We start from the raw sequence: 25867 nt of genomic DNA, 5'->3' as shown, positions 1-25867 counted from the left end.
GAAGCATGGTGGTGCAAGTGTCATCCTGTGGGGATGTTTTTCAGCAGTAGGGACTGGGAGACTAGTCAAGATCGAGGCAAAGATGAACAGAGCAAAGTCCTTGATGAAAACCTGCTCCAGAGCATTCAGGACCTTTAATGAAGCTGTCAGAGGACTTGTGAGGCGTCTGTTTCTCAAACTAGACACTCTAATGTACTTGCCCTCTTGCTCAGTTGTGGACCGGGGCCTCCCACTCCTGTTTCTAATCTAGTTAGAGTCAGTTTGCGCTGTTCTGTGAAGGGAGTAGTACACAGCCTTGTACGAGATCTTCACTTTCTTGGTAATTTATCGCATGGAATAGCGTTTAGTTCTCAGAACAAGAATAGACTGACACATTTCAGAAGAAAGGTCTTTGTTTTGAGCCTGTAATCGAACCCACAAATGCTGATGCTCCAGATACTCAACTAGTCTGAAGGCCAGTTTTTTGCTTCTTTAATCAGCACAACAGTTTTCAGCTGTGCTAGCATAATTGTAAAGTGTTTTCTAATGATCAATTAGCCCTTTAAAATTATAAACTTGGATTAGCTAACACAACATGCCATTGGAACACAGGAGTGATGGTTGCTGATAATGGGCTTCTGTACGCCTATGTAGATATTCCATTAAAAAAAATCTGTTTCCAGCTACAATAGTCATTTACAACATTAACAATGTCTACACTGTATTTCTGATCAATATTATGTTATTTTAATGGACAGAAAATGTGCTTTTCTTTCAAAAACAAGGACATTTCTAAGTGACCCCAAACTTTTGAACAGTAGTGTATGTATATGTGATATTTCTGTATTTAAATTTGCTAACTTTTAAAAAACATGTTTTCACTTGGTCATTATGGGGTATTGTGCGTACTTGGGCGAGGAAAGAATATATTGAATCCATTTTGAATTCAGTCTGTAACACAACAAAATGTGTAATAAGTGAAGAAATACTTCCTGAAGGCACTGTATGTACAGCAGTAGGTATATTTGAGTGAGGTATGTCAAGAATCCAGTATATAAATAAACATGTGGTGTGTATTAACAGTGTAACTAAAATGCAATGTACAGTGGTAGAATTAGAATGAACTATGTCGAGAATACAGTATGTAAAAACACAGTACAAAAGCCCAAAGCAAAATGGATATAATTGCAGGAAATTAGCTTCTAGACCTGAGTCGGGAATATAAATTATAAATGTGTATGTGAATGGTGTGTATGGACCGTATTTGAATAGATAATGGTGTGTATAGCAGTAGTTATATAGTTATACTGTATAGTTAGTTATATAATGTTCCTCTGTTCCTTAAATATTTGTGGGTTTCAATATTGTTAGCACAAACACACTGTCCTCGACTCCTCCCCCTATTCATTCCTGCCTGTTTGTGGCAGTCTGCAGAGGGGAAAGCAGGCGGAAGAAGTGCTCTGCTGCTGGACTAAACTCTCTTCACCTCTTCAACCAGGAGTTACAGCCTCTATAGAGCCAACCTGGATTCTTCATTCCCTCTCCTGGCTTCTCCAGTGAGCTGCTCTGCTCAATCTATGCTGAGATCTCCTTTTGATCTCTGCACCTGTTGAAACTCGTCAGCCAGGTGAAGGGGATTATATCTCTCTCAGCCATAACTTTTTCAGCTGTCGATCCAGGAGAGCTGTGTATCTCGTTTAGTTAAATTGCAGGACAATTGGACTGCTCTCCCTCGCTCTTCCTCCCTCCCTCACTATTTTCTTCACTCTGTGTCCAGCCCTGCCTCATGCTCTGAGTGAGTCTGTGTCTGGCTGTGGCTTGGAGCTCCAGAATCTTCCTCACCGTAGAGAAGACATGGAACACTAGAGTAGAAAACTGAGAGGTAGGATTCTGGGGTAGAATTCAGATATAGAACACTTCGGTAGAATTTCTGAGTAGCGTTCTGAGCTGGAACTTTTGGCAAGCTTTTGGGAAATCTGAACTAGAATACAGAGCTGGAATACTTAATCGGAACACTGAGCTGGAACTTTTCAGTGGAATATTGAGGTAGAATCCTGAGGCAGGTAGAATAAGGAGGATGGGAGGTCATACTGCAGTGGTGTGTTTGGTTCTGCTGGCCATATGCTGTGTGCTACTGCCCAGAGCAGGGGAGAGTGCAGGAGGTATTGTCTCTTTAGGCCAGGCTGTAGAGGAGAGAGGGATGGAGGCCCTATATGGAGAGGAGTCCCAGAATGAACCAGCTAAAGAAGAGGAACTCACAGAGACACAAAGCCAAACTAGCAAGGAAAAGAGAGCCACAGAGGAGGATGCCCTACCAGGTAAGAACAAAGCCAACCCACTGGGCATAGATGTCAGTTCAACGTCTAGTTTGTATTTACATTTGGTTGAGTTGTCAACTAGGATGAATTCAACTCAGCCAAAAATGTCACCCTGTCATTGAGGTTAAAAGTTTGATGAAAAAAATACCAAATTCTCTTAATTTGAAGACTTTTTGCAAATCCGATCAGTTTACCATGTTGATTCAAAGTTATCACATTGAATTTTGGGGTTGAAATGACATGGAAACGTTGATTCAACCAGTTTTTGCCTAGTAGGAACATTCATATTATAATGCTATATATTTTACTAAGTGGAGAATTGGATCCCATCTGAGTTGTGGCTAGAAACATGGATGGTTTTACCTACTAGATGGGACCCAATTCAGCTGGTGTACAGGCCTTTGTTCCAGCCCAGCAATAGCACATCTTATCATCATATCAGCTAATGATCAAAACCTTAGTAGTAGAATCATCAACAGCGTCTGGTTGTTGGGCTGGAACAGATGCCTCCTTCCAGGACGAGGATTGGAGAACGTTATATGACATCATCAGGCAGGCACAGGGGACAGGGCACAAGGCAGGTGGAGGAGAGTGTTGGTCTTGAAAGAAGCCAGCAGTTTCCTGAATTACCCACACACACCTTTCAGTCACTATGACAAGTCCAACAGTGTCTCCACACACACACACACACACACGCAGAGTAGACCTGGGACTGGGGAAGATTCAGTCTGCTGCAGTAACAGTCCTGGCTGGGCTCTGAGCTGAGCATCTTGGAGACAGATTTGTACAGCTAACTTTGATTTTCTACTGTACTGTTCTGTACCACAGATCCCAGCTCCAAAATGGAAGGATTCATCCTCTGAGATGGGCTGATGATGCAGTGTTAGTTATAAAACACATTTTGTTTCTGAGATTCACCGCCTAACATCGAGTAAACTTCAGCACACACATCTGTTGGATTTAATCAGTCCGATTTCCCAATTAAATTGCACCAAAACCTTGTATTTACATGGAAATTACATTAGCTAGTAGGTACTGTAACTATTTTGTGGGTACACATTGTTACATAGCTTGTAGTGCACTATGTAAAACTTACTACTACTGTTATAGGCTACATATTTATGGCTTGCACAATTGAAAAGACATTAGAAACACCAACTACACAGAATCAGATTTCTTAAGGACAGGGACAGGACAATGTTGATGACGCTCTGACAGCGTGCCATTACAGTTTGGCTGGGTTACGAACGGAGATGAATATTGAATACACATGAATATGACATGAATACAGAGCCTCTGTTCCACATGTACAGTTGAAGTCGGACGTTTACATACAGTACACCTTAGCCAAATACATGTAACAATTCCTGACATTTAATCCTAGTAAAAATTCCCTGTCTCAGTTAGGATCACCACTGTATTTTAAGAACGTGAAATGTCAGAATAATAGTAGAGAGAATTATTTCTTTCAGCTTTTATTTCTTTCATCGCATTCCCAGTGAGTCAGAAGTTTACATATGCTCAATTAGTATTGGGTAGCATTGCCTTTAAATTGTATAACTTAGTTAGGTAAAACATTTCGGGTAGCCTTCCACAAGCTTCCCACAATAAGTTGGGTGAATTTTGGCCCATTCCTCCTGAGAGCTGGTGTAACTCAGGTTTGTAGGTCTCCTTGCTCGCACACACTTTTTCAGTTGTGCTCACAAATTTTCAATGGGATTGAGGTCAGGGCTTTGTGATGGCCACTCCAATTCTTTGACTTTGTTGTCCTTAAGCCATTTTGCCACAACTTTGGAAGTACGCTTGGGGTCATTGTCCATTTGGAAGACCCATTTGCGACCAAGCTTTAACTTCCTGGCTGATGTATTGAGATGTTGCTTCAATATATCCACATTATTTTCCTTCCATGATGCCATCTATTTTGTGAAGTTCAACAGTCCCTCCTGCAGCAAAGCACCCCCACAACATGATGCTGCCATCCCTGTGCTTCACGGCTGGGATGGTGTTCTTTGGCTTGCAAGCCTCCCCCTTTTTCCTCCAAACATAACGATGGTCATTATGGCCAAACAATTCTATTTTTGTTTCATCAGACGAGAGGACATTTCTCCAAAAAGTACGATCTTTGTCCCCATGTGCAGTTGAAAACCGTAGTCTAGGTTTTTTATTATGGCGGTTTTGGAGCAGTGGCTTCTTCCTTGCTGAGCAACCTTTCAGGTTATGTCAATATAGGACTCGTTTTACTGTGGATATAGATCATTTTGTACCTGTTCCATCCAGCATCTTCACAAGGTCCTTTGCTGTTGTTCTGGGATTGATTTGCACTTTTCGCACCAAAGTACGTTCCATTCCAGGAGACAGAACACGCCTCCTTCCTGAGCGGTATGACGGCTGCGTGGTCCCATGGTGTTTATACTTGCGTATTATTGTTTGTACAGATGAACGTGGTACCTTCAGGCGTTTGGAAATTGCTCCCAAGGATGAACCAGACTTGTGGAGGTCTAAAAGAAAATTCTGAGTGATTGCTTTTGATTTTCCCATGATGTCAAGCAAAGAGGCCCTGAGTTTGAAGGTAGGGCTTGAAATACACCTACAGGGACACCTCCAATTGACTCAAATGATGTCAAATTGCCTATCAGAAGCTTCTAAAGCCATGACATAATTTTCTGGAATTTTCCAATCTGTTTAAAGGCACAGTCAACTTAGTGTATGTAAACTTCTGACACACTGGAATTGTGATACAGTGAATTATAAGTGAAAAATGACTTGTGTCATGCACAAAGTAGATGTCCTAACCAACTTGCCAAAACTATAGTTTGTTATCGAGACATTTGTGGAGTGGTTGAAAAATGAGTTTTAATGACTCCAACCTAACTGTATGTAAACTTCCGACTTCAACTGTAGGTCACTGGCACAGGTATTCAAATAGCCACAAATAGAGAGAGGGAAATACCAATGAATACACTCCACAATGACTTCTGTAATTACACAACTTAGTGTTTCCCAAAACAAAACAATGCAATACAATACAATACAATGCCCTCCGTGGCAATTTAGGCAGTACAAGAGCACAATTACAACCTCATCCTATACCTAACATGCAGCATACTTTGAATATGTACAGTGAGGGAAAAAAGTATTTGATCCCCTGCTGATGTTGTACGTTTGCCCACTGACAAAGAAATTATCAGTCTATAATTTTAATGGTAGGTTTATTTGAACAATGAGAGACAGAATAACAACAACAAAAAATCCAGAAAAACGCATGTCAAAAATATTATAAATTGATTTGCATTTTAATGAGGGAAATAAGTATTTGACCCCTCTGCAAAACATGACTTAGTAGTTGGTGGCAAAACCCTTGTTGGCAATCAGAGGTCAGATGTTTCTTGCGTTTGGCCACCAGGTTTGCACACATCTCAGGAGGGATTTTGTCCCACTCCTCTTTGCAGATCTTCTCCAAAGTCATTAAGGTTTCGAGGCTGACGTTTGGCAACTCGAACCTTCAGCTCCCTCCACAGATTTTCTATGGGATTAAGGTCTGGAGACTGGCTAGGCCACTCCAGGACCTTAATGTGCTTCTTCTTGAGCCACTCCTTTGTTGCCTTGGCCGTATGTTTTGGGTCATTGTCATGCTGGAAAACCCACGACCCATTTTCAATGCCCTGGCTGAGGGAAGGAGGTTCTCACCCAAGATTTGACAGTACATGGCCCCATCCATCGTCCCTTTGATGCAGTGAAGTTGTCCTGTCCCCTTAGCAGAAAAACACCCCCAAAGCATAATGTTTCCACCTCCATGTTTGACGGTGGGGATGGTGTTCTTGGGGTCATAGGCAGCATTCCCCCTCCTCCAAACACGGCGAGTTGAGTTGATGCCAAAGAGCTCCAATTTGGTCTCATCTGACCACAACACTTTCACCCAGTTGTCCTCTGAATCATTCAGATGTTCATTGGCAAACTTCAGACGGGCATGTATATGTGTTTTCTTGAGCCTTGCCTTGCGGGCGCTGCAGGATTTCAGTCCTTCACGGCGTAGTGTGTTACCAATTGTTTTCCTGGTGACTATGGTCCCAGCTGCCTTGAGATCATTGACAAGATCCCCCCGTGTAGTTCTGGGCTGATTCCTCACCATTCTCATGATCATTGCAACTCTACGAGGTGAGATCTTGCATGGAGCCCCAGGCCAAGGGAGATTGACAGTTATTTTGTGTTTCTTCCATTTGCGAATAATCACACCAACTGTTGTCACCCTCTCATCAAGCTGCTTGGTGATGGTCTTGTAGCCCGTTCCAGCCCAGTGTAGGTCTACAATCTTGTCCCTGACATCCTTGGAGAGCTCTTTGGTCTTGGCCATAGTGGAGAGTTTGGAATCTGATTGATTGATTGCTTCTGTGGACAGGTGTCTTTTATACAGGTAACAAACTGAGATTAGGAGCACTCCCTTTAAGAGGGTGCTCTTAATCTCAGCTCGTTACCTGTATAAAATACACCTGGGAGCCAGAAATCTTTCTGATTGAGAGGGGGTCAAATACTTATTTCCCTCATTAAAATGCAAATCAATTTATAACATTTTTGACATGAGTTTTTCTGGATTTTTTTTTCTCTCTGCCCCCTCTATCACTCTATTTATATTTGTTTATCTCTGTCTCTATCTCTCATCAGTCTACTTCAGTAGCAGAGAGTTGGTGTTGATGTATAGCCTTTGATTGAATGCCATCTTGTCATATCCTGGCTTATCCGACTGTTAGAGGATTGTTATATACTGTTAAACCTGACATTGGACCCTCAGGGATTAACATGTCAAAATGTCAAAAGTTTATTAACTTTCCTTTCCCCCGTTGTCCATCTCCAAGCCAGGGTCAGGAGAGCCGAAGAGGAGGGCAAAGGGAATAAAAAGAAGGGCAAGAAAGACAAGAAAGACAAGAAGAACAAGGAGCCCAAAGTGCCCAAGGCCACCAAGAAGCCTAAAGCAGACAAAAAGCCAAAGAAGGGCAAAGGAAAGGAGCCACGGACAGAAGCACCTACAACAACTCCACCACCTACAACTACCACACTACCACCCACAACTACCACACCACCACCTACAACTACCACAGAGGTGTACACAGAAGCAGGTAATGCAGTAACACACCACTCTACTACTGTAATCAACGTTTTCTGTAAAAACAGACTAGAATTGGTTGATGAGATTTTTTAATGGCTTTGCATTGTGTGAGTAACAAAGTTGTTTGTAATACTTTGATCTCTGTCCCATCTGAAGCTCCCACAGAACCTGACCCATACCCAGACTACCCCTACACAGACAATGGTGAGATCATGTGTACAGATGACAAATTATTATATAATTTCTCTGAAGCCGGTGCCTGTGTTCTAATACCACTCAAAACGTTATAGTATAGCCACTTTGTTTATGATCTTATTTGTACCTTGAAAAACCATGTGGATTTTGTTTTATATCTTGCTTAAAAAACAAATCTCCACACTAATAAAGTTACCTCTACTGTCCATGTGTCCCTCTGATAGAGGATGACTACTGGAGGCCAGATGAGGAGGAGCCTGGAGGCCCAGTGGTCGACCCAGAATATGACTATTGGAAGGGAGAGAACCCAACGGCCACGCCCCCCACTCCTGTGGTGGATGGAAAGGTGGACAAGGGAGACGAGGACTACTGGGACGCCAGATGTATGTTTCATCCCCCTCTGTGTCCTAAAATGAATAACTCAATTGACCAAATTAATGAATGAGTCAGGGGAGAACGACTTCCCCCTTTCATTGAAGCCATGAAGTTCAAGGTCGACCGGGGTACTACGGGCTGTTATTGCCAGAAAGAAGGATCCTCCATTATAGGCAATTGGAAAATAGCAATCTTCATGGTCAATATTCGTGCTGCTATTCAGATGTATGTCCTTGAATTGATTATTGTAAAATCACACACAGAATGCCTTTCTAACCAATCAGAAACGAGTACTCAACAATGCTGTGGTATAAATAAGGATAATATTGAATTATATTGTAAATATAAGTATAATTTAGTTTCTAATGGCAGCCTGCAATACTTGAGACATTCAATGAGAAGGGGCAGCACTGAGCTGTTAGACTGAGTGTACAAAACATCAAGAACACCTGCTCTTTCCATGACATAGAATGACCAGGTGAATCCAGGTGAAACTATGATCCCTTATTGACGTCACTTGTTAAATCCACTTCAATCAGTGTCGATAAAGGGGAGGATTCAGGTTAAAGAATGATTTTTAAGCCTTGAGACAATTGAGACATGGATTGTGTATGTGTGCCATTCAGAGGGTGAATAGGCCAGACAAAAGATTTAAGTGCCTTTGAATGGCATATGGTAATAGGTGCCAGGCACACAGGTTTGTGTCAAGAACTGCAATGCTTCTGGGTTTTTCATGCTCAGCTGTTTCCCGTGTGTATCAAGAATGGTCCACAACCCAAAGGACATCCAGCCAACTTGAAGCATTGGAGTCAATTCGGGCCAGCATCCCTGTGGAACGCTTTAGACACCTTATAGAGTCCATGCCCCGACGTCCATGCGCAACTCAATATTAGGAAGGTGTTCCTAATATTTAGTATACTGTTTCTATATTCAGTCTATGGATGGAATAAATGAATGAATGTAACAAAGGCATCAATGACAAAAAATAACAATTTCAATTAACTTTACTAACTACTTCTAAATTATTATCAAAGTATTTTTTCAAACACTAGCTATTAGTTTAAACGTGTACTATAGGTGTATAACCTACCAGCCCTCACAGTCTCTCGTCAGAATTCGATTTTTCTCAAATGTTAAATTGCTAAGTTGTTCCAAATGTTGAATTTCGAAGTGTTAAAGGTTAAGTTCGGGCATTAACTCCAAATTCTTAAGGTTTGGCATGAACTCTGAATGGTTAAGGTAAGGGATAAGGTTTGGGATGGGATGGGGTTAAAATTCAATAACTTTTTATCTCTCGATTTCTCATCTAGCTCCACTCAAAATCGAACCCTTTATGATATTTGCCAACTGGACCCTTTAACCAATGAGTCAGGTTTTCCACCTTATATGATGGAAATCTCATCTCATGTGAAGGTTTGTCAGTGACATTCATTGCAAAGCTCAGCTCATCTGAACTTTGTGTGATAGCTGCAACAGGTTTTCATTACTTTTACTGTGTCCATAACTCCACTACTGTTTCACTCTACCATTCCTCCAGATGTTCACTCCTACAGTGTCTCACTCTCCTGCACCTCTCCATTTCTCTCTGTTCTCACTCCACCATCTCTCTCCATTCTCACCCTCTCCTTTCTCTTATTTCTCTACTCTTACTTCTCCATCTGCCTCCTTCCTTACTCTCATGTGCCTCTTCGATCTTGCTCTCTCTTTTCTCTTTGCTGCTCTCTTTCTTCTCTGAGATCTCCATTCTCACTTTCTCGTTTTCTCCGTTCTCCAATAACAGACGAGGTGCCCGAGAATCTTCCTTTCCCTGATGGTACAGAGGTCGTCCCCACAGAGAAAGATGACTGGAGCTATGCTGTTACAGGTGACTTACATCTCAATTAATCAATCAGTCAGTCAGTCGGTCAATCAGTCAGTCAGTCGGTCAATCAGGCAGTCAGTCACCGTTTAGAGGGCCACAGTGTATGCTGCTATTCCTCCTTTCTAAGAATGATAGATAACCCCTGTTTTAGGGTTTATAGTGTGGAAGTCGATCCTGTAAACCATACGCTTAGACCTAGATTCAAATCAGATCAGTTGATGTTTTGGCGGTGTCTGAGGTGTACAGCAGGGGTAGACAGCAGGGGTTCAAACTGTAGAACCCAGTTCCTACATTTGAATATAAAAATTGATTTTATCAAACAAAACGTTGCTACATTTTATCTCTGGGACCATCAGGATGACAAATCAGAGCAAGATTACTGAATGTAAGTACATTATTTACCTTCAGAGATGAATGTATCAAACCAGTTGCCATGATAAAAGGTTTTTGTTGGAGTGCACTCTCCTCAAACAATAGCATGGTATTTTTTCACTGTAATAGCTACTTTAAATTGGACACAGGAGTTAGATTATACAGAATGTAAGCTTTCTACCCATATAAGACATGTCTATGTCCTGGAAAGTTTTCTGTTACTTACAATGTCATTCTAGTAACATTACTGAATGTTAGCAACAACCGTCCCGGTTTAGGGACACCGATTCCATAGAGGTTAATGCAACTCTGTGCAGCCAATGCCAATGTCTGCTTTAGGTATAATGCCTGGAGACGCTTGTGGATTTGATAGCTCTAATGCAGTTCCACCTCCAACACCGCCAAAACAACCGCCACGCTGATGTCGGCTAAAGCGGATCAGATTGAATAGAGCTCTTAGTCCAGGGAATGACAGAGTAGGAGGCTAGATCATCACCCTGCTTTTTAGAGGAGAGTGAGAGTGTAGTTCTAAACAGCCAAAAGCTTTTCATGGTTTTGTTTTTGAGCGAGAAGCCTTTCACAAGATGGCTGCTCTGTGATATTCCTTGTAAACTTAAATGAAACATTTAACTAGGCAAATAACCGGCAGCATGTTATGCTAGCTTTATGTGGGTCCAAACAGAGTGTCTGTTGTCGCTGCAGAAATAAAGGCTCTGTTCCACCATCACTGTAGTGGAAGATTACTGTATTAATGTTTTGAAACTACATACAGCATTTCAGCTTCAGAGAGCTTTGGAAGGCACACATGAAACCAAAGAGACTCGCTCTGTGATGTTGTTTAGTAAAAAATGGATTAGTACTACTAGACAGGCTGCAAGTCTGTTTCTGCTTGAGCCAGGTTGTTGTGGCTTTGCCATGGCGGTTATGTACTGTTGAATCAATGCAGAAACAGTGTGCTACTCAATCTAGGATACTGTAATGATGGGTTTGTGTTTTCTCCTTCCAATACAGAGGAGCTTGTTACACCACCACCCACCTATGAAAGCCCATGGTACGAGGAGTATGACTACGGGCATAGTGGTGGACAGAGTACGTACACACACGGGCACACACACACACTGTCCTTGTGGGGACCAAACAATTGATTCCCATTCAAAATCCTATTTTCCCTAAACCTAACCCTTAACCGAACCCTAACCCATGAACCTAAACCTAACCCCAACCCCTAAACCTAACCCTTAAACCTAATTCTAACCTTAACCATAATTGCAACCCTAAACATAACCCCTAAGCCTAAAATAGCATTGCGAAATGTCTCCACTTGTCTGTATTTTCCTTGATTTACTATCCTTGTGAGGTAAAACACACACACACACATACACACACACACACACACACACACACACACACACTCTGCACTGTAAAATAAACCCTTGGCCAAATCTTCAATAGAAATATGTTTTTCATTTCAATGGGACCCTGTGGTGAAATAAAGATTAGATAGACACAATAAAGAACTGGGCATTTACCACAGAGTCAAAAGTAATGGGCCAACACTTCTCATTCCCCACAAGAATGAAAAAAAAGAAGTGTATACTGTTTCAATTATATGGTCTGTTGTCTAAGTTTGGGTTGAGCAAGACTTTGGCAGCTGATGTTCCAAACTCCCAAATAAGAAAATACCAAGTAACTGGAACAAACAACAGTCAGATCAAGATTATTACCCCCTTCAAACACTTTGTCATGTTTATCATTTGGATATTGTGGCAAACCTTAAGAAACACCTGGGCCTGTTCAGGAGGGGGAAACGTTACAGAATGTTTGTGTATATTATGATTGGTTGTCTGTCAGGTACAATAGGAAATCATGACGTTATCTTTTATTCTATCTGCAACGTTCTAAATATTTCACTCCACTGAAAACACCCCACATACACAGTATACTGGTACATGTAATGGGGAGGTGGGGGAAAGTAACCTCAAATTCAGCCATGATTGTTTTTCCCTCCTTTGTTTACCACAGCGAAAAAACAGGAGGAGAGAGAGATCCAAAGGAAAGAAAAGGAGAGAGAGGATAGAGGTATTGTGCACAGCCTATTTTCCATTATGATCTGAATGACAGCGATCTATCTATCTTCAGTTGTAGATACTTCACATATACAGTAACATTTACATGTTGGTCATTAAGCAGACACTCTTATCCAGAGCAACTTACAGTCAATGCACTCACAAAAAAATGCTGGGTTAAAAACAACCCAATTTGGGGTTTTTGGTAAATATGGGTAAGTATTGGATAGAACACACACTGGGTTATTTTGTGTTGTCAAAAAATGCGTTGTCAAAATGTAGTTGACTTCTCAAAATATAAATACATTCATCAAAACTATATTATACCATCGAAATTGCAAATAAATTCATCAAAAGGAACACAACTGTCCTGCAAAAAGAACAACGCAACCACACTTTTGTCCAATTTCAAAATTGGAAGTACAAAAGTATACTAAAGTGCAGAATTATGGGCAATTACTCTCCTTTTATGCATATTTCACCAAACAATTTCATATATATCAAATCAAATTTGATCCCTGATTTAAAAAATAATAAAACAAGCACATTGTGCAGCAGTCATTCATGGGTATCATCACAATCCATTTCCATAGTTTTTTTGTTTCCAATTGGGCACAGAAACACAATCCCACATTAGAAATAGGAAAGTTGAATACAACGGAGGAACACAACTGATATGAATGTACAGTATAGGCCTCAATCCACATCAAAGCAAAATTCTATAATGGAAGGTCACAACGTAAAAAAATGTCTGCAACCCAGCAGATGGGTCAGCCAAACAACTCAGCATTTTTGTTTGTGTCCATTAAACTAAGGTAGGTAAAACAACCACATATCAGAGTCGTTGCAAGTAAAACTTAGTAACACTGCGATGTCATACTTTGCACTATCAAAGCTCCCAGTCAAGCAGATGAACATATGACCATGTCACTCACAGATTCATAATGTAGTGGAGGAATATCAGTCCCTAATGGTTCATGTTTCCGCTTAAAGCGAATGAGGAAAAAAAACACAGATATCAGTCTCTACCTGGGCATTGCAAACATGTAGCTGTGAAGCTTCAGTATGGCTCCACTTGCTAAGACGAGGGACAAAACTGAATTCTATCTAGAGCAGGACAAATCTGAACCATAGAGATGTGTTGTGAGTGAAGGTAGGGAAGGAAATGTTGCTGGTTCGAATCCCCTGTTGCTGTGCCATTGAGCAAGGCACTTAGCCCTAATTGCTTCTGTAAGTCCCTCTGGATAACAGAGTCTGCTAAATGACTCAAATGTAAACGTCTTTAACCTGTATTGGTGCATGGAAGAAGCTTTGAGCTGGAGCAGAAAGAAAGGAAGAGACGGGACAGCAGAGAGAGGTTACAGAACATGCTGGAGAGAAAGATGAGGGAAAGAGAGAAACAACATAAGGGATAAAAACAGAGTAGAGAGTCAACAGTAATGGAGGGGAGAGATGTTGAAATCATGAGCTTAGAATGAAGATCGAAACACTCTGGATAAGAACCAACAGCTGTTGCCACATGTTCCATTCTGTACTGTACCTCCTGCACAGCGAGGAGAGTAGAACCAGCTAAATGTATCATCAGAATGGAACCAGGGAATTTTGTCTATGGGAGATTACACTGAGTGTACAAACATTAAGGACACCTGCTCTTTCCATAACAGACTGACCAGGTGAATACAGGTAAAAGCTATGATCCCTTAGTGATGTCACTTGTTTAATCCAATTTAATCCGTGTAGATGAATGGGAGACACAGGTTAAAGAAGGATTTCTAAGCCTTGAGACATGGATTGAGTATGTGTGCCATTCAGAGGGTGAATGGGCAAGACAAAATATTTAAGTGCCTTTGAATGGGGTATGGTAGTAGGTTGCCAGGCGCACCGGTTTGTGTCAAGAACTGCAACGCTGCTGGGTTTTTCACGCACAACAGTTTCCCGTGTGTATCAAGAATGGTCTGCCACCCAAAGGACATCCAGCCAACTTGACACAACTGTGGGAAACATTGGAGTCAACATGGGCAAGCATCCCTGTGGCCCATAGAATGGGGGGGTGGGGATACTCTGTCCACCACTAGCCGTGATTGCACATGTGTATGCAGAACAAAATCACATTTAATACAAAATGTGACAGCTTTCACATCCAGTTAGAGATAGACACTTTAAGCAGGGTTACCCATAAAATGTGACTGGTGGTTATGAAAGTTCGGATACAACAGTGTGTCTTAGATTTACTGAAGAAAAAAAGAACAATCTGAATTTAATCAGCACATTCCTGAATTTGGAGAAACATAATACATCTGGTTTCCTGCCTATCTGCAATGTGGATCCTCTGAGGCATTACTGCAGTTGTCGATAAATACACGCACACACACACACACACACACACACACACACACACACACACACACACACACACACACACACACACACACACACACACACACACACACACACACACACACACACACACACACACAGAGAGAATCCATTACTGGAATTGTAGTTAGTGATTGACTATGGTCCTGTTTGACAGAGAGAGCTCAGCAGAGGAGGGAGGAGGAAGAGAGGGCCAAAGCCAAGAAGATACCACACGTATTCAAGGAGCCCAAAAGTAAGTAACTTGCTGTCTTCCAATGATACAATACTCGGTTAGCAAAAGTTTAAGCAAGAGCTTCAGAGGTTTTCCATTGTGGTTTGAAGTTTTTGTGATGTGTGTGTGACTGAGATGGATGTTTTTCCCTGGTGGCAGAGTGTCCTCCCCTGGGTATGGAGTCTCATAGGATAGAATCAGACCAGCTGCTGGCCTCCTCCATGTCTCACTACCGTTACAGCCAAGCCAGGGCACGACTCAACATACAGGTAACCCTAACCCTTACACACTAACACTAACCTTCACTCACTGACCCCCACACACGGACCCTAACCCTCACCCACTAACCTTATCACACTAACCCTCACACACTGACCTTAAACCTTCACACACACTAACCTTAACCTTTACACACACTAACCCTCACACTCTAACCTTAACCTTCACACACTAACTCTCACATGCTAAGTCTAACCCTCTCACACTAACCCATAACCCTTATACACTAACCCTAACACATTGACTAACCCTAAGTCTCAGTACTGCTCCAGCCAACACAGAGCATGACTCAACATGCAGGTACACTCCTCACACTAATTCGAACCCGACGGTAAGCCCCCTTACACTCATCTCCAACACTGTATGGTTTCCATGGTTTCCAGGCTTCGGATGATGAGGAGGACATGCATGGTGGGGCGTGGTGTCCTAACCCAGAGGACAATATTCACTGGTTTGAGATGGACGCTCGCAGAGCAACAGAGTTTACTGGGATCATAACACAGGGACGAGACTCACGCAACGAGTAAGACACACAAGCACACACACGTTTATTTTACTATCCTTGTGGGGACCAAAACATGAGTTCCCATTCCTATTTTCCCTAACTCCTAACCCTAAACCTAACCCTTAATCTTAACCCTGAAACTGAATCTAACCCTAACAGATCACCCTAAACCTAATCCCTAACCTTAATCCTAACACTAAAATAGACTTTTTCCTTGTTTTACCCTCCTTGTGAGGACTTCTGGTCCCCACAAGGATAGTGAAACCAAACCACACACACAGACACAGACACACACACACACACACACACACACTGAATTTCAGAAATATCAAAGACAAAATGGTGACAAAATGTGTGTGCGTCTTTCTGTTTCAGGAGTGACTTTGTGACATCGTACTACGTGCAATTCAGTAATGACAGCAGAGAATGGAAAACCATCCATGACGGTTACTCTGACTGGGTGAGTCTGTCAGCCTCGCTGCTTCAAATGTACTTTGGTCCCAGGGTTCACTCTCATGATTCTTTTAATGGGGCACAAAAGTTCACCATGTCAAATACATTTGTCTCTCCCTCTCTTTTTACCCCCCCCTTCCCCCCTCTCTCTGTCTCTAGTTGTTTTTTGGTAACTCCGATAAGGATACCCCTGTGCTGAATCAGTTAGCTGAGCCCATACTAGCACGCTACATCAGAGTTATCCCTCAGAGCTGGAATGGTAGTTGCTGTATGAGGCTGGAGGTACTAGGCTGCCCACTGCCTGGTGAGTGACACACGCACCCACCTTACTAGACTTCTGGTCCCCACAAGGATAGTAAAACGTAAAACACATGCAAACGTTCACACTGTGCATTTTTATTTCCTCAGACCCCACCAGTGCCTACCAGAGGCTGCAGAATGAGGTGACTCCAGTCCAGTACCTGGACTTCAGACATCACAACTACTCAGACATGGTCACGGTGAGACGGAACACTCCCATTTCAGGGGACTTCAAACCTTAAGGTCATCAGTGCCACCTGTTTGAACTTGAATCAGGTCTAATGTTTTGTCTGACAGATTGTGACAACTGTCTTCAACTCTGTCGTGACACTTTGGGGATTCATTTAATACGATTTTTTGGGCTTGAGCAAAGACTTGCACAGACCCCACTGAAGGTGTCCCGGACCAGGGTTGGTAAATGCTGCTTTCCCCTGTGCGTCTCTTCTGGTAGATGATGAAGTCTGTGTCTGAGGAGTGTCCCAACATCACCAGTATGTACAGCCTGGGTCGCAGCTCCAACGGACTGGACATCCTGGCCATGGTGATATCAGGCAACCCCACAGAACACGAGATAGGTAGGATGAAACAAATATTGTGTCTGTGTCCACAGTTTTCAGAACATGCACCCATTAGTTATTCCAGGCTAACTGCACCCATTAGTTATTCCAGGCTAACTGCACCCATTAGTTATTCCAGGCTAACTGCACCCATTAGTTATTCCAGGCTAACTGCACCCGTTTGTTATTCCAGGCTAACCTTCATAGAAAGCTCTGTACTCGTGTCCTCTCACGCATGGAAAGACAATGACAATCTGTGTTTTTCTCCTTAGGTGAGCCGGAGTTCCGCTACACGGCCGGTCTCCATGGAAACGAGGCGACGGGGCGGGAGATGGTTCTTCTTCTGTTGCAGTACCTGTGTAAGGAGTACAATGATGGCAACCCCAGAGTGCGCCGCCTGGTGGAGGGAATACGTATCCACCTGGTGCCCTCACTCAACCCGGATGGGCAGGAGAAGGCCCTGACAGTGGTCAGTACTGGATATCATACGGTTCATTCTTGGATTGCGGTGGTAAATGTTGTCCCTTGACTTTGGCACCATGTAAAAACAATTAAAAATGACCAAAACATTAAAAATAATACATTCAAATTTTATTTAATTGTTATTTAATAAGAAAACATATGTAAGTCCTTTGTACTGCAAAACAACTATTATGCATTGTTGAAACTACAGGGGGCTAGCAAATTGGCTTGTCCCACTGGTGATGTGTAGGGGTGTAGTGACATGTTTTGGTGTTTAGAGATGCTGTATCTATTATTTTGAATGCTAGACAGTAAACAAAAGTATTTAATATACTTTTGATCTCCCAAACTCAACTCTGGACCTTGAAGCCAGTTCTACTGTATTGTTTCATTGTTCCCCTCTAATCAGGGACTGATTTAGACCTGAGACACCAGGTGGGTGCAATTAATTATCAGGTAGAACAGAAAACCAGCAGGCTCTGGACCTCGTAGGGTCAGAGTTGAATAACCTCGCTGTAGATCAATAAAAACACCTATTGTTTTACTAGTATAATGTGTGTCCCTCAGTTTTATGTCGTTGGTGTTACCACTTTGAAAATCCCTGATTACAAAGACATACAAAGACCTTGAGCATTTTCTCCCGTGGCAAACTGTTATTGAGGGAGGGTTCTATATTAAAGAAAATGATTATCTTATCACGACCTTTCAGTATGTCATACATTTGAGAATTTCATTTATCATTTTGTGTCAGCCAATTTAAATAAATGAAATAATGAATCACTTCAGTAAATTATTAATTTAAGGATGAACCTTAAATTAATTAAATTAACCTTAGATTTGAGCATTTGTGGCCTCCATTTCACAAAATCCTCATTGGTGTTACTACTCCACTGGTGGCACAATGTTAACATAATGGTAAAAACATATTTTAAGTCCTTAAGCTACCATATTAGTTGATTTAGAATGGGAAGATGTACCCAACTACATTTCAATGAAAAATCAAGTAATTATTTTCCAAAATGCCATGCCAAAATGCCATGCCAAAATGCCACCGTAATTCAAGAACGACCCTTACAGGGAAATACAGCCTGTATCTATACTTTACACTTCCAGGGTGCAAATCTGTTTTCTTCTATTAAGGAAAAGGGGTGCCAGACAGTTTCTGATTTAGCCAACTTGTTGTCCTGTAGGAAAGTATTGTTGTATGCAGGAACAGTCTAGCACCCAACTTTATTTTCCTCAAGAGAAGAAAACATATCTCAAGTCAAGACTAGAGACATTCAAGCAAATCCTAAGACGTTTGGTTTTAACACATTGATATTACTGCAGTAAAAATGTAGCCCATATCTCCATAACATCCTGTCCCATTGACACCATAGGGTTCCGAGCTGAGTGGTTGGACAACAGGCCACTGGACGGAGGACGGCCATGACATCTTCCAGAACTTCCCAGACCTGAACAGTGTTTTGTGGGAGGCCGAGGACAAGGGCATGGTGCCCAAACTGATCCCCAATCACCATGTCAAGATCCCTGCAGATCAAGAGGGGGATGACAGGGTGTGTGGAGGAAGGAGGTGGAGGGAGGGAGAGGGGAGGGAGGGGATGGGAAGGGAGAAAGAGAGGGGGGGAGGGAGGGGACGGTAAGGGAGAAAGAGAGGATGAAGACAGGGTGTGTGGAGGAAGGAGGTGGAGGGAGGGAGAGGGGAGGGAGGGAGGGGACGGTAAGGGAGAAAGAGAGGATGAAGACAGGGTGTGTGGAGGGAGGAGGTGGAGGGAGGGAGAGGGGAGGGAGGGAGGGGATGGTAAGGGAGAAAGAGAGGGGATGAAGACAGGAGGAGAGAAACAGGAGGGAAGGAAATGTAGATGGTGTGAAGAGCAGAGACAGTACAAGCAAGTCCATTTCTCTGTTTATCAACTTAGCAAGGGGACCCGAGAGGCACAGCGGTCAAAGTCACTGCATCTCAGTGATAGAGGCGTCACTACAGACCCTGGTTCGATTCCAGGCTGGATCACATCCAGCCATGATTGGGAGTCCTATAGGGCAGCACACAATTGGCCCAACATCCTCCGGGTTAGGGTTTGGCCGGAGTATGCCGTCATTGTAAATAAGAATTTGTTCTTAACTGACTTGCCTAGTTACATTTGAAAAAGACGGCTGCTGTTTGTTCTTCTTGTCCTGCAGATTGCTGTGGAGACTCGAGCCATCATCTTGTGGATGGAGAGCCACCCATTCGTACTGGGGGCCAACTTCCAGGGGGGGGAGAGGTTCGTGGCGTACCCATACGACAATCACCACCTAACCAAGACCGCCGGCACCAGCACCAGAGAGGGCAAGAGAGAGAGGGCACAGAGTCGCAAGAAGAGACAGTACGTGGCGCTTCTTCTGTCTTTCTCTTCCTGCACTCTTGGTATTTTTGGCAGGAATAATAATGATATGAAACCAGATAAACAATCAACTCCATTTAAATCATTCTTCTAGGTACGAGGAGTTTGACGTGACGGCGTGGGGGAGGGACTATGACCGTGAGGAGCCGGAGGAAGACGATAGAAACAGGGGATACCAGCAGCCAGAAGAAGACCAGTGGAACAGGGGATACCAGGAGCCAGAAGAGGACCAGTGGAACAGGGGATACCAGCAGCCAGAAGAAGACCAGTGGAACAGGGGATACCAGCAGCCAGAAGAAGACCAGTGGAACAGGGGATACCAGCAGCCAGAAGAAGACCAGTGGAACAGGGGATACCAGCAGCGAGAAGAAGATCAGTATAACAGAGGATACCAGCAGCCGGAGGAGGAGTGGAGGGGACATGGCTATGGCCACAGGGAAGAGGAGGATGACAGAGGGAGAGGGGAGGATGACAGAGGGAGAGGGGGGTACGCAGAGCCTGAGGATGAACCCAGGGCCACAGCAGACGCCTCCTTTTTCAGGTGTGTAGCATGAAGTAAATGTTTTTATTTAACTATGCAAGTCAGTTAAGAACTCATTCTTATTTACAATGACGGCCTACACCGGCCAACGCTGGGTCAATTGTGCGCCGCCCTATGGGACTCCAAATCACAGCCGGTTGTGATACAGCCTGGATTCAAACCAGAGTGTCTGCAGTGACACCTCTAGCACTGAGATGTAGTGCCTTAGATCTCCGTGCCGCTCGGGAGCCCAAGTTAACCACAGATCTAGGATCAGATTACCCTATCTGACTGTGTGTGTGTGTTTGTGTGTTATAGGTGGTTGGCCATCTCTTATGCCTCTACTCACCTGTCGATGACATACACTTCCCACGGCTCCTGTCACGGCAATGACATCACTGGAGGCGTTGGAATCGTCAATCGCGCCAAGTGGCAGCCCGTCACAGGAAGTAAGGACTGACAACATCCCTTTTTTATTCCATTGTTGTCTGCTGTTCATTAAGCCATTTTTTATGATAGTCGACATTACATACAGTAGTTCAAAAAGGTTGAAACCTGTAATGTAACATTGATCAGAGTAAAGGACCCAGTTTTGGGGATAATGGCACTCTCTGGTGGTTCATCATTTGCATTGCGGGTTCTCACCTATCTTCTCCCCCTCCTCCTCCATCCTCAGGTATGAATGACTTCAGCTACCTGCACACTAACTGTCTGGAGCTGTCAGTGTTCCTTGGCTGTGATAAGTTCCCCCATCAGAGTGAGCTGGTCATTGAGTGGGAGAAGAACAGAGAGGCCATGCTCACCTTCATGGAGCAGGTACACAGAGACACACTTATGCACACACAGAGAAATTATTAACACATTTTGAGAGTATACCAAACACACACACACAGTCCTGGAGTGTGGCCGTAGAGCAGTGGTATTCAAATCTGGGGTCGCCAAAATGTAATATTATGTATATATACAGTGCATTCGGAAAGTATTCAGACCCCTTGAATTTTTCCACATTTTGTTACGTTATAGCCTTATTCTAAAATGGAATAAATAAAAATGTTTCCTCAGTCTACACACAATACCCCATAATGACAAAGTGAAAATAGTTTTTTTTGCAAATGTATATAAAAAAATTACCTTACTTACACAAGTATTCAGACCCTTTTCTATTTTTCTATGAGACTCGAAATTGAGCTTAGGTGCATCCTGTCTTCATTGATCATCCTTGAGATGTTTCTACTTGAGTGGAGTCCACTTGTGGTAAATTGGACATGATTTGGAAAGGCACACACCTGTTTATACAAGGTTCCGCAGTTGACTGTGTATGTCAGAGAAAAAAACCAAGCCATGAGGTCGAAGGAATTGTTCGTAGAGCTCCGAGACAGGATTGTGTCGAGGCACAGATCTGGGGAAGGGTAACCAAAAAATGTCTGCCGCATTGAAGGTCCGAAGAAGTTTGGAACCACCAACACTCTTCCTAGAGCTGGCCGAGCTAGCCAAACTAAGCCATCGGGGGAGAAGAGCCTTGATCAGGGAGGTGACCAAGACCCCAATGGTCACTCTGACAGAGCTCCAGAGTTCCTCTGTGGAGATGGGAGAACCTTCCAGAAGGACAACCATCTCTGGGATCGCAAGAAATTGTGGGAAAAATGGGGTCCCCACTGAAAAAGTTTGTATACCACTTCTGTAGCGTGACTGACCTTTTGAACCCTGGTTTTCACCCCACTCAGGTGCAGCGTGGGATCAGGGGCGTAGTAAAAGACAATGAGGGGAACCACATCGCTAATGCTACAGTTTCTGTAGAGGGGGTCAACCATGATGTCTCTACAGGTGGGTACAGTGTCTGGCTTTGTGTTAACCATGTACCATAGCCTACTGCCCTTGGCATTCTGACTGCTGTGAACACATGAATGTAGATATGCACTGTTATATTGGTATATTCATTAAACTACAGCTGGGGTAGATATTGGTAACAACCTGTTGTCCCTTCCCCCTGAACAAACGTACATGCAGTGGACATCCAGGAGCCTGCAAGTGCCATCTTTAGTGAGTGTGCAGTCTAAGCCCTCTCCTCTCTGCTCCCTCCACAGCTGTAACAGGGGACTACTGGCGCTTGTTGAACCCAGGTGAGTACCGTGTGACGGTGCGGGCAGAAGGCTTCGCCCCCCTGACCAAGCTGTGTGTGGTGGGCTACGAGGCAGGGGCAACTACCTGCAGCTTTAACCTGGCCAAGTCCAACTGGGACCGCATCAAACAAGTGGGTACTGCTACACCCGTAATTATATTGCCTATGAGCCACTTTAGAGCCATTGAAGCACTATATAAATGCCATCTATTCATACACAGATCATGGCCCTGCACGGCAACAAGCCCATACGCCTGCTCAGCCATGGCAACGGCGGAACAAGACAGAACACGGTCTCCAATGGCAACAGGCATGTGGGGCCTACCGACGGGGTCTCCGCCATAGATCCTAATGTGCGTCGCAAGCAAAAGCAAAAGCTAGAGCTCGAACGCCGTCGTCGTCTACTGCAACAGAGACTGATGAGATCGACAACAACGTTGCCCCCGACGACCACGCCGGTTCCCACGACAATAGAGGCGGAGCCCACCACTGCTTGGTACGACTCGTGGTTCATAGGAGAGGGGCAAACGTCGGCACCGGAAAGTTTCACGGACTCCATCTTGGATTACAAATACGAGTACAAGATTGACGATTACTAAACTAAACACCAAGGCCTTGCTCAAATACATTTACAAAACATCCTTCCTCCCCACTTCCTATGCATTCTAAGGTATTTGAACAGGAACAATGTCATAGTCCTGAGCCCAGGCTGTTAACTCAATTCTTAGAGTAGACAACTAAGTGACCCCTTAAAGGGATATTTGGCAATGATGCCCTGTATCTACTTCCCCAGAGTCAGAGGAACTCGTAGATACCATTTTTATGTCTCTGTGTCAAGTATGAAGGAAGTTCGAGTTAGTTTCGCAAGCCAATGCTAACTGGCATTAACACAATGACTAGAAAGATGCTAGCAGATACCCATAGACTTCCAGTCATTGCACTAAAGCTAGTTAGCAATTGCGCTAGCGCTAGTTAAGAACTTCCTTCAAACTGCACACAGATACATAAAAATGGTATCCACGAGTTCATCTGACTCTGGGGAAGTAGATAAATCCCAAAGTATCCCTTTAAAGAACTGACAGGTTCTTGAAACTCCAATAACTCTGGTAGCCCCCCAGCCATCCATTCTTTCAGATCAACAAAGGGGCCACAAGAAGTGTTTAGGTATATCTGCAAAAACTGATCAAAGGAACAATGCAGTGTTGAATGCAAAAACAGTCAGGCACACAAGCTAATGCCAGTGGTCTGTATAACTGCTCGAGTAGGTATTTTGATAAAACGTTAGCACACACAAAAATGTCAGTTTAGAGTAGAAAAATAGAACCACTGATATCTGGAAAACACATTTTATACCAATTCAATTTGAAAAGTTGTTGCAAAGCTTTCCTGGAGAATGTACTGCAGAGATCATGTAGATCTGGTGGTTGTAGATTACGCACTTGTTTTACTATCACCTCCCACCCTTGAAGAGTCAAAACAAAGAATCAAAGTTTCTATTTTTCTTAGAAATTGTGGATTAATTTACATTATTTTCACACATTGACAGCAAAGTCATAATATCGACATACAGTAACTTGACAAAATGTTTGTTGAATAGTAAGAGAGAAATCAAAAGAGATTTCCTTAAATGTTCCTCATAATTTAGCTGAGGTAGAGGAAAGACATTTTTTCAATTAATAAAGGCTTGTTTACATACAGCATTTGTTTTGTTCTTCATGTCCACACTGAGCAAAAATGTGACTGACCCCCTCAATTTGGTCTTATGTGGCAGAATTGGAATTTCTGTTTTTTTTTACATTGGATAAAAGTAGAGACTCAGAACTAGAAAATGGTATATCATACACTGCATTTGAGGAATAATGGGAAAGTAATTCTGCTTTGAAAGTTGATAAAGTTGGTCCTTGAATGTTTTGGTATACTTACTGGAGAGCTCTGTCTCCACCCATTCAGCATCTCTTAAGCCTTAGCCCCACCCATTTCGGTGGGTGGGACTAAGGATTCACATGTGAGGCCATGTGCTAAACAGAGTGAGTAGTTTAGTAAACAACCAAAGATTAAGACGAAAAGTGGTAAAAGTAGTAGCCTGCAATAAGGAAAAACTCCAGGTAAAAATACACTTTCTTGGCCTCTATCCTAACATGACTTTGGTGCAGGTAATGTTGTTCTTCACATTACCGTCTCTGGTAAACACACACTATATCAAATAACATCTAAGTTTATTTCTCACATGCACAGGACACAGAAGGTGTAAGTAAACTGCTCAGTGAAATGGTAACTAGCATAGTAGCAATAGCAAAACCAGAAAGTGTCCAGGTAAAAAATTGTATAATTATTAGATGAAGCTTCTCCGACACACTTGTCTAAATTGATGGGTCATGTAAAGAAAATTCTATAACCACCCCCAAGCCACATCTAGCAGATGTGGATGGGTCACTATTGTCTAGAGATGTACACATGTTCATGAAATACATTAGATGGCCGTAATCACCCCCAGATACAACATGCTAACTTGATGGGTCATGTAATCATCTGGCGAAGTGGAGACTTTTGTTAGACTAGCTAGTTAGCTAAACAACGAACCGGCATAATCCCAACTCATACTACTACCAATACAAACATTGTCATAGGGATAGTATGAATCTGCAGGTGGCTAAAGCTAACAACTAGAGTCAACATTAGCTAGCTAACATTAGGCTATAACTACCAATCCAAATGAATTTCTGATTTAAATAATATTACTACACAGATCAGACACATACCATTAGCTAGCGAGCCAGCAAGCTAACGTTCGCTAGCTAGCTAGCTAACAGTACGCTTTAACTTGCAATGAAAATGACTGAGTAAATTAGAAACGTATAATATCTGAAAATGTAGCTAGACATACTCATATACATGGATGAACGCTTTACGGTAGACTGTAACCATTTAACTCAGTTTTGTTTGTAGCTACATCTTGTTTGGACAGCGTTGTGTCAAGTCACTCCGGTTCACACTGACCGTGGCACGTGGTCAAGCCCATCACTTTTTCCAACTGATCTGTCGATAGTGCATGCTAAATTCAAGGCCTCAATGTCTTTGAGAAAAGTAGCAATACTTTTGTAGTTCTTGAGGACTAACGTTATATCTTTCAAAAACGGCCCGGTAGAAAGGACTATCAACACATACTGAACAGCTCATGTTATAGACAGACAAATCCAAACTCATCTCCTGATATGTCCAGCCCATCCATTATCTCAGCCAATCATGGTCCCATGCTTCATGAGCTGAAATAAAATATCCCAGAAATTCTCCATAGATACAAAAAGATTGTTGTGCCCAATTTTTTTTACATCCTTGTTAGTGAGCATTTCTCCTTTGCCAATATTAATCCATCCACCTGACACCTGTGGCATATCATGAAGCTGATTAAATGGCATGATCCTTACACAGAT

At 42.9% G+C, this 25867-nt stretch overlaps 1 protein-coding gene across 1 annotated transcript; it reads left to right on the top strand.

Moving 5' to 3' along the window:
- The first annotated feature begins 1393 nt into the window (after positions 1 to 1393).
- On the top strand, positions 1394 to 24133 carry LOC112248787 (inactive carboxypeptidase-like protein X2). The gene is made up of 23 exons (XM_024418105.2): positions 1394 to 2297; positions 7148 to 7408; positions 7555 to 7602; positions 7818 to 7976; positions 9749 to 9832; positions 11213 to 11290; positions 12224 to 12280; positions 14801 to 14878; positions 15017 to 15126; positions 15520 to 15659; positions 16017 to 16101; positions 16254 to 16398; positions 16503 to 16594; positions 16846 to 16969; positions 17224 to 17420; positions 18793 to 18969; positions 19595 to 19779; positions 19892 to 20338; positions 20636 to 20766; positions 20994 to 21133; positions 22042 to 22141; positions 22402 to 22568; positions 22658 to 24133. The coding sequence occupies exons 1-23, from the start codon at positions 2057 to 2059 to the stop codon at positions 23033 to 23035; spliced, it is 3624 nt and encodes a 1207-aa protein (XP_024273873.1). The 5' UTR covers positions 1394 to 2056; the 3' UTR covers positions 23036 to 24133.
- Positions 24134 to 25867: the final 1734 nt, after the last annotated feature.

This window comes from Oncorhynchus tshawytscha, linkage group LG04 (genome assembly GCF_018296145.1).
Source record: "Oncorhynchus tshawytscha isolate Ot180627B linkage group LG04, Otsh_v2.0, whole genome shotgun sequence".
NCBI lineage: Eukaryota > Metazoa > Chordata > Actinopteri > Salmoniformes > Salmonidae > Oncorhynchus > Oncorhynchus tshawytscha.
The sequence above is the reverse complement of the archived record's forward strand: the minus strand, read 5'-3'. Positions and strand labels throughout refer to the sequence as shown.

Excerpts from the sequence above, each read along its gene's own strand:
- LOC112248787 (XM_024418105.2), top strand. The coding sequence starts at position 2,057 with ATGGGAGGTCATACTGCAGTGGTGTGTTTGGTTCTGCTGGCCATATGC. Across the intron at positions 17,421-18,792 it reads AGGAGAAGGCCCTGACAGTG|GGTTCCGAGCTGAGTGGTTG; the intron begins GTCAGTACTGGA and ends TTGACACCATAG. Across the intron at positions 18,970-19,594 it reads ATCAAGAGGGGGATGACAGG|ATTGCTGTGGAGACTCGAGC; the intron begins GTGTGTGGAGGA and ends CTTGTCCTGCAG.